At 54.5% G+C, this 13,365-nt stretch overlaps 1 protein-coding gene across 2 annotated transcripts in view; it reads right to left on the reverse strand.

Moving 5' to 3' along the window:
- Positions 1 to 13,365, reverse strand: part of NIBAN2 (niban apoptosis regulator 2) — a 119,962-nt gene that overhangs the window by 15,749 nt on the left and 90,848 nt on the right. For both annotated transcript variants that reach the window (XM_065571908.1, XM_005309112.5), the window contains exon 6: positions 2,573 to 2,688. In XM_065571908.1, coding sequence (XP_065427980.1) covers positions 2,573 to 2,688 — 116 coding nt within the window. The remainder of the gene's footprint in view (positions 1 to 2,572; positions 2,689 to 13,365) is intronic.

Genomic DNA, 13,365 nt, shown 5'->3' on the forward strand with positions numbered 1-13,365 from the left:
GTGACTAGATCTCACATGGCTGTTAGCTGTCCTTCCACCGCTGGGCTCTCTGCTCTGCCCGCCTCCCGACCCGTCTTCTTCCTCGCAGGCTGCCCGTTCTTCTGCAGATCCATTTCGTTCCCAGCCGGGATCTTCCTCCTTCCCCACCCCCATGATACGCAGCTCCAGACTCTTACGTGCCACCTTCCCCTGTGCGCCCAACGCTTTGTTCTGTGGCTATGGTACTTTCATCTAGATCAAGGCCCACCATGAGGGCTCTTGGCATGAAACGATTTCTCCGTAACACATGCTAACGGCCTCCCTCCAGCAGTTCGGAAGCGCTGATGAAGTGCTCCCCACAATTTGTTTTCTAGCGAAGAGAGCCGCTTTGGGCCACAAATCCTTTTCCGAGGCCTTAGCGGCATCCGGGCCCCGTGTCCTGACAGAGCATCGGGAACAGGTTCTGTACGGGGAGCTGCTTCCTCGTCCCGCACAAGGGTCTTTTGTGGCTCTCCAGCGCTCCGCTTGCTAGCTAGGATGGCTCCACCAACCCAGGAAGGCGGACGGTCTCCTGAACAGGCCCCGCTGGAGACATCTGCTGGGTGGATCCACCCTGCGCATCCGCAAGGGCCGCAAGCCAGTTTCCGATGGAAGGGGCTGGCCGGACGTGGTTGTGTGCGCATGAAGGACGTGTGCGCGAGAAGCTAACGAAGATGTTCTCCCACCGCCAGACACGGGGAGCATCGAGATTAGCTGCGCACGGTCCTCTCGGGGAATGGGAGTCAGCGCATGTGCAAGCTAACCCAGCCTTGGTGCCTGTGGACACACTGTCCTTTGCATCTCTTCCACGTTCCCATTGCATTAGGGGGCAGGCGCTCACAGAATCAGTGAGAGTCTCTGCTTGGCTTAGGTCCCTCCCTCCCAGAGGTTTGGCTTGACGCCTCCTCTGCCTGTTTCCTCCATGTCCAGCCTCCAGCCCACCTTCCGCTCGGCTGGGTTCCTAAACCCAGGTATCGACCCGCCCCTCCCCACCACCTTCTTAGTCCCAGCTGAGGCCTCACAACTGTTCACATGTGGGATTTTGGCGCTCCTCCCACTGGCCGCCTCCGCCCTGCCAAGGGGATCATATTAAAATGCATCACACGAGTCCGTAAAGCCACGTCCTTGACATCTGAGCTCCAGTATTTCACAGCCTGCCAGCGTCCCTCCCCCCGCCGGGGATTCCAGCGCCCCCCTGCCGAGGATTTCTCCCCCCCCACCCTCAACCAGGAGATTCCACTAGACACTGGCGGGGAGGGGAGAGAGAATATTTCCCCTCACATTAACCCTGGGAACGGTGGTATTTGCCGAGGCCCAGCCAGCTCCCTGAGCTGTAACCAGCCGCGGCTGGAATTCCTGCCCGGCCAGAGCAGCCCGGCTCCCCGTGGAACGCCCTGGGAGGGGTGCGTGTCAGAAATAGCTTTTACCAAGGCACCTTCCTCTTTCTCAATCTTCTCGTAAAGGGCGGCCAGGAACGGTGCCTGTGTCCTGGGAGGGGTGAAGCAAGGGGGCGTCAAGGGAGAGAGGAGGGGCGCAGGAGCATTTGGGGTACCAAGCCCTGCCTTAAGCTTGCCGGCAAGCATGCCTTTCTTCCCCCAAGCTTACCCTCCATGCCAACCCAGCCCCAGGAGATGGTTTAAAGCCAGGTCTTCATGGAGAGCCAGATGCAGCATCTGAGCAGCGTTTCTTGGGGAAGGGCATAGGCAGTAAACTCCCCCATCAAGATACCGGCTTGGGCACAAGCTTCTCTTCCCAAGTTAAGCGTCACTCTTGATGTCTGGGGAAGGTTGGGGAGTGGGGGGGGCACTCTAAAGATGTTTCCTCCCTTTAGGGGGGTAACTAGAACCCCAAAATGCAGCCCTGTCTGTGGAAAGGTTGGGCAGGGCATGTGAAGGCATTCAGCGTCCCCCAGGACCTCCCCAACCCGCAGACGCCTTGCCCCGGCAGCTCGGTGATGAAATCCATTCATCCCTCTCTCACGCCAATACAATTCCCACCAGCAGGAAGAAGTGTCTACAAGAGGGAAGACACATTTGCAAGCTGGGCTGGAGATCAAGGGTGAAGAGGCTGCAGTGGGCCTCCAGCCACCCAACAGCACCAGGCAGAGGTGGAGGAAGGGCCAGGAGCTGCCATGACCCCTACCCTAGCAGAACACCCACTCAGCAGTGACACAGGGCTGGCCCGTAAGCAGCATGCACGTCCCAGGCTTCCCCCCCAGCTCTCCCTGGAATAGCGCCACTTCCCCCAGCCTGGAGGGTTAAATGACTAAGCCAACTCTCCCCAAGAGACCAGCTGCCAGAGCAAAGGCACAACGGTTTATCCCTGCGGGGGGACGTCGAATGGGCCACGCCCTGCAATGCAGCCAAGCCTCAAGGATTTGGAGCGTCTAACCCAGCAGGGATGCCAGCTCCACAATCCCCACAACCCTGGGTAATCTCAATCCATCCAGGAGGCGGATTTGGAGGTGCAAACCATCCCTCTTCTGGCTGGGGTCAGGTTATTGCGGGAGAAACAGCCGTGCGGCTCTGGGCCCGGGGACCCCTCTCGCCCTCACCTGGACCTCGTTGCCACAGAGCATGTCCCAGGTGCCGTACTGCTCCTTCGACTGCCGATACATGCGGACGGCATCCGTAAAAGCTGGGGCCTCCACCTTGGAGTCCTCTGGGATCCCTGAAGGAGAGAGAGTTTATTTAGGCTCGGGGAGGGGGGTGGCACAGAGGAAACCACAGCAGATTTTCCTGTGATGCACTCACAGCTTCGGTTACATTTTTGTCCTTCACGTTAGTTCCACATTCTCTTCCCCTGCTGTGACTCACGCCGACAGGGACGGCAGCCCTTGCGGGGAGCTCACAGTTCCCTGGGACTGGAGTAGCGTGAGCTCCCCTCTCCAGCCAGAGCACCAAAGCACCTTCAGAGGTCAATAGCGCCATTTAAGGCTAATTGAGATGGGCTGGACCAAAACCCCAGTTCCAAATACCCCCAAAAGCCCTGGGGACATTTCAGATCTGGAGCTAAAATGCGGCTGCCTTATATTGTTCCCCGTACTGCCTCCGAGTGGCAAGAGAATCGATATAGGGCACCATACAACGCCACCATTGTCATGTGACCAGGGGGATCCCACAGCACATAAAAGGGGGAGGAGGGGAGAAAGAAGGTGCCTGGGCCTCGCCAGAAAGATTTTCTATTGGCATCAAGTAACTAAACACCCCGCCCGCCCCCTGAGAGCTCTCCCGAGGCTCAGGGTTAGACAGACACCTGGAGCACTAGGGAGCGCAAGCCACAGGAAGTGAGGTTGAAAGGAAATTAATTACTAATCGGGGGGAGGGAAAGGAGAGAGTGGTTTAAAAAAAAAAAAAAAAGTATGAGGCAATGGATGAGTCATGGGCAGCATGAGGTTCCCAGCCAAACCCAGTGTGGGGAGGTGGGGACACCAAAACCACTGCAGCCTGCTCCACTCCCACTGAGATTTCAACTCCATGATTCACAGCAGCACACACCAGAGTGCAGACCACGGGACGGGAAGAGGACTAGTTGATGGGGGCTGGGGTGGCAGGGAGGTGGCATCTTTTTGCATGACTCCCCCCGTCCCTGGGAGCCAGAAGCCCCATCTGTAGATGGTTGTCCATGCAGGGAAGGGACTGGTCTGCACCAGCAGCTGGGGTGGTTAACGGGGGGTTAGCTGGACTTTGAGAGGTACCAGGCTGGGGGCAAAGAGTTCTGGGAACTGATTTGCATAACACCCAGATACCCAAGAAGAGGAGGCGCTGGAGCGAACCTTTCCAGAGCTATTGAACGATGCTCCAAGCAACAGAACCAGCTCCGGAGCTGGGGAAGGCGAGAGAAGCGAGGGGGCTGGGGGCACAAATTGGCTGGTTGCCAAGCATTCCATGCCAAGTACAGGGGTCCCATTAACCCTGCCTCTGTGCAGTCTGCACTGGGATCTGCAAGTCTGGAACTTGCTGGGAAGTGGGGCGGGGGGAGTTCACCTCTGGGTAGCAAAGACGCCGGAAGCCTGATGCATTAGCCTGCATGTGTACTTCCCTTCTGGCTGCCTTGGCCAGCAGTAGAAGGAATGCAGGATGTGACACAAAGTCTGGGTCTCTGCAATCTCCTGCCAGGCAGAGCTGAGCCTCCAAATGCTTGCTGCAAGCCGGCTCTGCTGGTGTGAAATCCTGAAAGGCAGCCTCCCTCCTACTCTGCCCCCTCGGCATCGTGCGCAAGTTACAGATGCCACCGCACGGAATCCAGGCAGTCACAAATGCAGCAGAGGGATTCCTAGGGCCAGGGGCGGCTCTATGTTTTTTGCTGCCCCAAGCACGGCACTCAGGCAGCCATCGGTGGCGGCTCTGCGGGTGATCTGCCGGTCCCGCACCTTCGGCGTACCTACCGCTGAATTGCCGCCAAAGCCGCAGGACCGGCGGACTCCCGCAGAAATGCCCCCGAAGGCTGCCTGACGGCCACCCTCACGGCGACCAGCACGCCGCCCTCTGCGGCTTGCCGCCCCAGGCACGCGCTTGCTGCTTAGGGCAGTCGAACTGGGGAAAGGACCAGAGGCCACAGCTAGGGAAATAGAGGAGAAGAGGCTAAAACAACTCCTGTGTAGATCGAAGGAAGCGAACACACACACACACACACACAATGCAGATCAGCAACTCCCACCTGACAATACACGGAACAGCAGAGGCTAGGACCTTGGCCAAGAAGAGACGCCAGGGTAGTGTCAGCTCAGTATATCCTAACATTCGTGCGTAGTGCCAGGGTGTTCCCGGCACTTTTCACAGAGGCTAGAGCAGCAGGGTAGAATCCGGGCCCCACAGGACATCAGTGGGAGCTTTCACATCCTAGCTGTGCTAAAGTCAGCCTCTGCCCCAAGACACATACACTGAGTACCCAATAAACTCCTTAATCAGGGGCAGGAGACACTTGCCCTGGCAAGAGGGGGGCGGGGACAACTCAGACTTTAAGGCCAGAAGGGACCATCACGATCATCTAGTCTGACCTCCTACATTTTGCAGGCCACAGAACCTCACCCACCCACTCCTGTAATAGACCCCTAACCTCTGGCTGAGTTACTGAAGTCCTTAACTATTGATTTAAAGGCTTCAAGTTATATTTACTCGCGTTCAAACCAGCAAGTGACCCGTGCCCCATGCTACAGAGGAAGTCGAACCCCCCCCTAGGGTCTCTGCCATTCTGATCTGGGGAAAATCCCTTCCCAGTCCCAAATATGGGGATCAGTTAAGAGGAATCAGCCTCCCTAGGGATACAGATATCTGAGCACCCAGATGGATCTCAACGGATGTGGATTCAGATTCTAGGACAGAGTCAAAGTGCATTAGTGTCCTATGTGGTTTCTAAAGAACTCTCAGACCAGAAACTCCAAGTCCCCAGCATTGCTGTGATACCCACAGACACGGGTTTGGAACAGGACCAAACTACGACAGTTTCCAACATGTTACTGCTTCACATAGCACACCCCCTTCAGGGCTCTGCGGGCCCAGCTTTGCTCCTGCAGCCACCAGCAGCCCTGAGCTGGAATAGAGCCCCATCAGTTTCGATCTAGCCACGTTCCTAGGGCTAGAGCACTGGGCTGGGTTTATTCCTGGGCAAGTCGATACACCTCCCCACCTCAGTTTCCCCATCTGTAAAATGGGGATATTGATACTGACCTCCTTCGTAAAGCACTTTGAGATCTACTGATGAAGAGAACCATAAAAGAGCTGAGAATTATTATTTCACAAAGCCAGGCCATCATTGTTAAGGCCCTACCAATTTCACAGCCATGAAAAATGTGTCAGGGATGGTGAAATAAGCCCTTCCCTAGGAAATCTGATCTCCACCGTGCTGCTAGAAGCAACCCAGCCGAGGGCTCCTAGCTGCGAGTTCCGGCTAGGCTGGGTGGCCGCTCTCGGGGGTGGGGGGGAAAAATCAGACCCACCTCTGGGTGCCTCCCCATGCTGTGGGAAGCTCCAGCGTTGGGCAGCGGCCCGAGAGGTTCCTGTAGCCGGAGGAGGCTTGTGGAGGTGGGTCTGATCTCCCCTCGAGAGCGCAGGGCTGGGACTAGCAGCTAGGAGCCCTCGGCTGGGGCTCTCCCAGCAGCACGGGGCAGATCAGACCCACCTCCACGAACCTCCTGCGGCTGCAGGAAGCTCAGCGGCTGCTGCCTTCAGATCCCAGCTCTGAAGGGAGGGTGGCAATCCCCTGACCCCCCTATCACAGGTTTGTGACACACACACCCCACGGTGGCCCCCTTTTGGGTTGGCGCCCCCGCATTTACAAATAGCCTGAAATTTCAGATTTAAACATCAGAAAACATGAAATTTACCAATTTTCCAATCCCATGGCTGTGAAATTGACCCGAACGGACAGTGACTTTGGTAGGGCCCTAGGCATTGTGATATCTGGGTGATGCTCTTATTGCAAGCAACCAAGGCTAAGATTATTCCTTTGGGTGGTCACAACAGCAGCAGTATCTTCTGCAAGGATACAGCCAGGCGCCTGGTTCCACTGTTATTACTGGGGCGGGGGCGGAGCTAAATCCACTGAAACAGTTCAGAGCAAACGAAAGCAAATTCCTTCTAAGTGTTTTGAAGCAACAACTGTCGTAAACGGAAGAATGCAAAAGGGGGTTGGTTTTAGATTAATGTAGTAGCAAAAAAAATTCCTAAAAATCTTTGAAGTTAGACTCCACTGGTCCCCGTCATTTCTAAAATTTGACTTTAATTTAAAAGTCCCAACGTAAAAACGGCAAGTACTCAATGCATCCTGCTCCTCGGGTGTCAGACCTACCTGCAAAAACCAGTTTATTTACTTTTCATTCTGGTTAGCCCTGCAGCGCCTGGAAGAGCCAGCCGGATGCTCGTGTGACTCATGCATCCACACCAAAATTGCTAACTAAGCAGCTACTGCAGAATCTCTGTTGTGATCTGTAAGCCAGGGAGAACCTAGCTGCACATTCGCACCCCAGGAAGCGCATGATGGGTTGGCAGTTAAGAGGGGGAAAAGAAATCACAAGGTATTTTTGCTTGTGTGCCGAGCATTTATCTGGAGCGCGGGCAGCACAAACATGGGAAACCACAATGCCGGTTTTTAATCAAGGGAATTTCAAGATAATCTTATTGAAACGCAGCTAAAAGATTTAAGATCATAAGGGACCATTATAATCATGTCGTCTGATCTCCTGCAGAGGACTGACCCCAGGGAGTCCTGGGCTATCTCCTTTAGAAAGTCGTTCTGTTACTGGACTCTCTGGTTTTATTTGTAATAAAGCCAGGTCACCAACGCAGCTGTGGCATGTTTAAATGTGCGCCCCTTTAAAACCAGAGTGTTTTTCAGGGCAGGGACTGTCTAGTTCCGAAGCCTGTTTGGGGACTGAGAGGAGAGCAGGTCAAGGCAGAGCTGGTGATTTCTGCCTGACAGCCAAACCAGGACACCTGGAACGATGTTTAGAGTAAACGGCAACACAGCAGGGTAATGCACTAACTAGCCTCTCCCTTCCAGGGACTGAGGTTCACAACACACTATAGATGGGGGGGTGGGAGAGGAATAGCTCAGTGGTTTGAGCACTGGCCTGCTAAACCCAGGGTTGTGAGTTCAATCCTTGAGGGGGCCATTTAGGGAACTGGGGTAAAAATCTGTCTGGGGATTGGTCCTGCTTTGAGCAGGGGGTTGGACTAGATGACCTCCTGAGGTCCCTTCCAACCCTGATATTCTATGAATCTATGATCAGCAGCGAAGCAAGCTGGATGGGCATCCACCTACTCCCCCACATGGGTGTGTGGCCAGACGTACTGCCCAGGTGAGCGTAAGTGACAATCTGACCAGGAACGGAGTAGCCAGGGATGCGGTGCATCAGAAAGCTGGACAAGGCTGAGGAAGTGTGTGAATGTGCTAATTCGCCCCAAAGAATGCTGGGTAAAAGTGATCCCCTTCCATTGGGTAGCTCCCACCTCAAGGCAGATCTTACTCCTGCTGCAGCCAGGGCCACTCTGGGGGCCTGGGGCAGAATTTGAATCAAGACCACTGCCCCCTGCACTGTCAAAAACATTATTACTGATGGGATACCGGGAGGGGCGGGGGGAGCTGCAGAGAAAGACCGCCCAGTATGCACCCTACACTGGTGGCTCCTGTCCCGGGGGGCTAGCCCAACGTCCTGCTCTGCAACCTGGCACATGGTGTCACAGTGCCACTCAGGTTTGGCTCGGCCCCCAAAACCCACATGGTGCTGTGGCCCCGTGCACCAGGCTGAAATGCGGCCCAGGGCTCTTCATCATGCCAGGACAAAGGGACGGCCCAGCCAAACCTGCGTGATACAGCAATACAAGCACCAGGTCGCAACGCCACTTGGTTTGGGGACCCTCTCAATGCGGGGGGCTGGGGCAAATGGCCCCTTTTGTCCCCCGGCCAGCTCTGGCTGCAGCTAAGTAAATTTGGAGTAAGACAGACCCTTTCCTCCAGCCCAAGGTCTGTAAGTAACCCTCCTGCACTGGTAAGTGCCAGAAACAGGTTTGATGGGGGGTATGGCTGAGCAGAGCTGGGTGGGGTTTGTCCCCATCTCACAAAAATTTGAAAATTTTGAAAAATTTCTCTGCCACGGAGGAGGATAAAAGTAAAAAATATCAACAATTTTCAAATGAAAAAATCCTAAAAAGCTCCATTGGGGTTAATCAGAAGGTTTCTTTAATTTAGATAATTTCTACAAAAAACAAAACAAAACTGGTTTTGACCTTTTCACATTCATAATTTTTGTTTTGCTGTAAATTAGCTTCAGTTTCTGAACAAAACGCAGTTTTGAACCAGAAAAGAGGATTTCTTTTATTTCCAAAGCATCAAGAGACGATTTCCCAACTTTTTCAACTAAAGGAAGTTCATCAAAACAGACCCTTTCCTGCAGGACGGTTCAGTCTTGACAAATCTGCATTTGTGGACGAAAAATGCTTCAGGCCAAATAAATAAATAAATAAATATATAAATCATCTCTATAGACAAATTTGCCAGCAGCCCCTCCCCACCACTCAGCCAGGTTCTTACTGCTGGCAGCTTCACAACAGAGGGTCGGTTTTGTTTCTATTAAGATTGCCCAGACCAGGGTGCAATAAATGATTAAAGAAAAAAAATCCCCTCATTGTTACTAACGGGGAACAGTTCCTCGTCCGTTAGCAGCTGCTCATTATGGCTCTTGGGTTCTCTCCAGTTATGTTTTTGTGTCTGGTTGGCAATTTTCCCTACATCCAGGGAAAGTGGGCAAAGCCCAGGATAACGTAGGCGTGTAGGGAACGAACGCCAGGCCTAGGTGCCTGGAGCGCAGCTCGTGTAGCTGGATGGTCTTGCGGGTTAAATCAGAGCAGACCCAAGGCCTTGCAGTCAGCCTAGATCCAAAGTCCGCAGCTCCAACAGCCCCTTGCCCAGATTAACACAAGTTTACTAGCTCTGGTCGTCGGAGATCTCCAAGCACTACGAGGAACGAGGGTGACCAGATGTCCTGATTTTATAGGGACAGTCCCGATTTTTGGGTCTTTTTCTTGTATAGGCTCCCGATTTTTCACACTTGCTGTCTGGTCACCCCATGAGGAACCCTAAGGCCCTCGCCTTTGAAGTAGGCCAGCTGATCGGACCTAGGACAACGCTGCCTGCTGTCCGCCTCCGCCATCACCCCAGTTACGTACCCACCAGCGATAGGAATTCTTTGCTCTGGGGATGGACGAGGGAGGCGGTATCAAGCTGTCCGAGCACAGCAGTTAATGAGCATTGATTACAAAGACAGCAATGCACCTGCCTGGCCAGCTAGCTCCCCAATGTTCCCTTCTTGCCCTTCCACTTCCCCCTTGGCTTAGGGCCCTGAGAGATACCAGGGAACAGAGGGCCTTTGTCAGTCGGGCAGAGCATGAAGAACAGCACTAGGTGGAAAGGAATTCCAGAGTGGGGTGTGTGTGATAAGAGTTGCCAACTTTCTAATCACACAAAGCCGAACACCCTAGCCCCGCCCCTGCCCCAAGGCCCCGCCCACTACATTCCCTCTCCCTCTGTGGCTCGCTCTCCCCCACCCTCGCTCACTTTCACTGGGCTGGGGCAGGGGCTTGGGGTGTGAAAGGGGGGTGCGGGCTCTGGCTGGGGGTGCGGGCTCTGGGGTGGGGCCGGGGATGAGGGGTTTGGAGTGTAGGAGGGGACTCCAGGCTGGGGGTGGGGCTGAGGGATTTGAAGTGTGGGAGGGGGCTGCGGGTTAAGTCAGGGGTTGGGGTGTGGGAGGGGGTTAAGGGCTCTAGCTGGGGGTACAGGCGCAAGGGTGGGGTGGGGCCAGGGATGAGGGGTTTGGAGTGGGGGCTCCAGGCTGGGGAGTGGGGCTGAGGGATTCAGAGAGCGGGAGGGGGCTGGGGTGCAGGAGGAGGTGAGGGCACTGGGGTGGGGCCGGGGATGAGGGGTTTGAGGTACAGGAGGGGGCTCCAGGTTTGGGGTTGGGGGGCTCAGGGCGGGGGCAGGAGGTTGGGATGCGGATTTACCTCAGGTGGCTCTCAGTCAGCGGGGCTAAGGCAGGCTGCCTGCCTGTCCTGACACCGCGCTGTGCATGCCCCGGAAGCAGACAGCAGGTCCAGTGCTAGTAGGCTGGGGGGCCAGAAGGCTCCATGCGCCAATCTCGCCCGCAGGCACCCCCCCCCCCCAGCTCCCATTAGCTGGAGTGTGGAGCTGGTGTTTGGGGCAAGGGCAGCGCGCAGAGTCCCATGGCCCCCCAGCCTAGGAGCTGGCCCTGCTGGCATCTTCTGGGGCTCAGCGCAGTGCCAGGACAAGTAGGCACTAGCCTGCCTTAGCATTGCAGCACCGCCAACTGGACCTTTAATGGCCCGCTCAGTGGTGCTGACCAGAGCTTATATATTCTAGGACTGGAAGGGACCTCGAGAGGTCATCGAGTCCAGTCCCCTGCCCTCATGGCAGGGCCAAATACTGTCTAGACCATCACTGATAGACATGTATCTAACCTACTCTTAAATATCTCCAGAGATGGAGATTTCACAACCTCCCTAGGCAATTTATTCCAGTGTTTAACCACCCTGACAGTTAGGAACTTTTTCCTAATGTCCAACCTAAACCTCCCTTGCTGCAGTTTAAGCCCATTGCTTCTTGTTCTATCCTTAGAGGCTAAGGTGAACAAGTTTCTCCCACTTCCTTATAACACCCTTTTAGATACCTGAAAACTGCTATCATGTCCCCTCTCAGTCTTCTCTTTTCCAAACTAAAAAAACCCAATTCTTTCAGCCTTCCTCCATAGGTCATGTTCTCAAGAACTTTAATCATTCTTGTTGCTTTTCTCTGGACCCTCTCCAATTTCTCCACATCTTTCTTGAAATGCGGTGCCCAGAACTGGACACACTACTCCAGTTGAGGCCTAACCAGAGCAGAATAGAGCGGAAGAATGACTTCTCGTGTCTTGCTCACAACACACCTGTTAATACCTCCCAGAATCACGTTTGCTTTTTTTGCCACAGCATCACACTGTTGACTCATATTTAGCTTGTGGTCCACTGTAACCCCTAGATCCCTTTCTGCCGTAAAGCTGCCAGGGTCCCTTTTCGCCTGGGTGTTCCAGCCGAAACCCGGACCCCGGTCACCCTCGGTGTGACTGATGGCCTTTCCCCTGCAGAGCTGCTTAATGAGCAGCAAATTCCAGGAGGAAATGCCAAGCGAGAGGGTGAGCGCGGGAAGGGTGTGGAGAGATGCATGGAAACGCCATAGTGTGCCTGTGTCAGCAAGGCCTCACCCCTCGCATAGCCCTGCCAGCTCCCCATTCCCAACCTGCAGAGGCCTGCGACGGAGCTAAACTTTGCCTGGCAGGGACCTGTCGGAGCATGACCAGGGGAAGCTGGGATGGCAATTTTAAAAAGCAGCTAATATCTGCTGAGTCAAGGGAGTGGGGAGAGGAGGAGGAGGAGCTGCTGCTCTGAGCACCTCCATCCCTGGCAGATTATCACAGGCAAGTGCAATGAGACACCAGTGAGGATTATAAGAGTTTAAATCTGACCCACAATGTCTTAAAGGGAAAGGGACCTGTTTGTTCAGCGAAGACTGGAAAGCGGACGATTACGTTCTGGCAGCTGGCAGACAGACAGACCTGCAGTAGCTCTCACGTGAGACCGTGATCTGGGAGATCTAATCCCAGCTCCAGTACCCGTTTGCTGTGGGACCCGGTTGGGTAAAGTCATTTTGTTAGTTGTATCATGGCAGTCCCTAGACCGCACTGTGTTGGGCGCTGTGCATAAGAGACAGTTTTTACACGAGCGGACAATCAAAGCAAACAAAGGGTGGGAGGGGGAAAACCCAGAGCCACAGGCAGGGGAAGTGACTTGCCCAGAATTGCACAGCAGGTAATTGGCAGAGCTGGGAACAGAGCCCAGATCACCGGGCTCCAGGTGCAGTTCCTCATTGGCTAGGCCATACTGCCCCTCCCGGCCAGGCTGTACTACCCCTCCTGGCCCACCATCTTCTGGAAGAGGAACAAGTGTCTGAATCCTGCACGCGACTCCCCAGCCTGCCCAGGAGCTCCACTGAGAGGAGTTTTCTGTTGATGAAAACAGCTAAAATCAAATTAACGCTATTTAGTGCCTAGTGATGGGGAATTTCAGGACTCCTGGAAGTGGGTGCGAATCACGCTCCAAGTACAGGGATGTTACTTGCAGCCCTCTGGCAGCCAGACCTCAGGTGGGGTGGGCAACTGTTTGAAACAATGGGAACACTCCTGCAGTTTAGACTGGAAGCTCTTTGGGTCAGGGACCATCACCAGGCGCATTTCTCTGTCCTGGCATTCTCCCATATAAACACATTGCAATGGGTGTATTTACCACCAAAAAAACCTCTACCAAAACAGGACACTCCACTACACTCGCTTCTCCCTTTGTGGAGAAGACAAGAGAACAAACACGTGACAGATGCGTAGTCACATAACTTACTGCACTGCTGGTAGGTGCTCAGATACGACGGTGGTGGGCATGGTATAAAAACCTTTATAGAATAAAACAGGGACAGCACCTGGCTGGCTGATGGCTCTGTAGAGAGTTTTATATAGACTACCATGAGGCTACAGGGCGCAGTGCTGCTGGAGGTAGCTACTTGTGTGTGAGGCAAGAAACAGAGGCTCTGACCACCAGGGGTCATAAAGGATTGAGCAAGGCTTACAAGTAGGGGGCACTGGTTCTGGCTGAACGATCTATAGCAGAGGTCCTCAAACTGTGGGGAGCAGAGGAACGTTTGGGGGAACGGCGGGTCCCGGGCCAGCCCCCCACCAGTGGCAGGAAGGGAGCCCCACCCAGCCCGACACTGCTCCCAGCTCTGCTCCGGCCCCGTTCCCAGCCCTGACCGTGA

Source organism: Chrysemys picta, chromosome 18 (assembly GCF_011386835.1).
Source record: "Chrysemys picta bellii isolate R12L10 chromosome 18, ASM1138683v2, whole genome shotgun sequence".
NCBI classification, from domain to species: domain Eukaryota; kingdom Metazoa; phylum Chordata; order Testudines; family Emydidae; genus Chrysemys; species Chrysemys picta.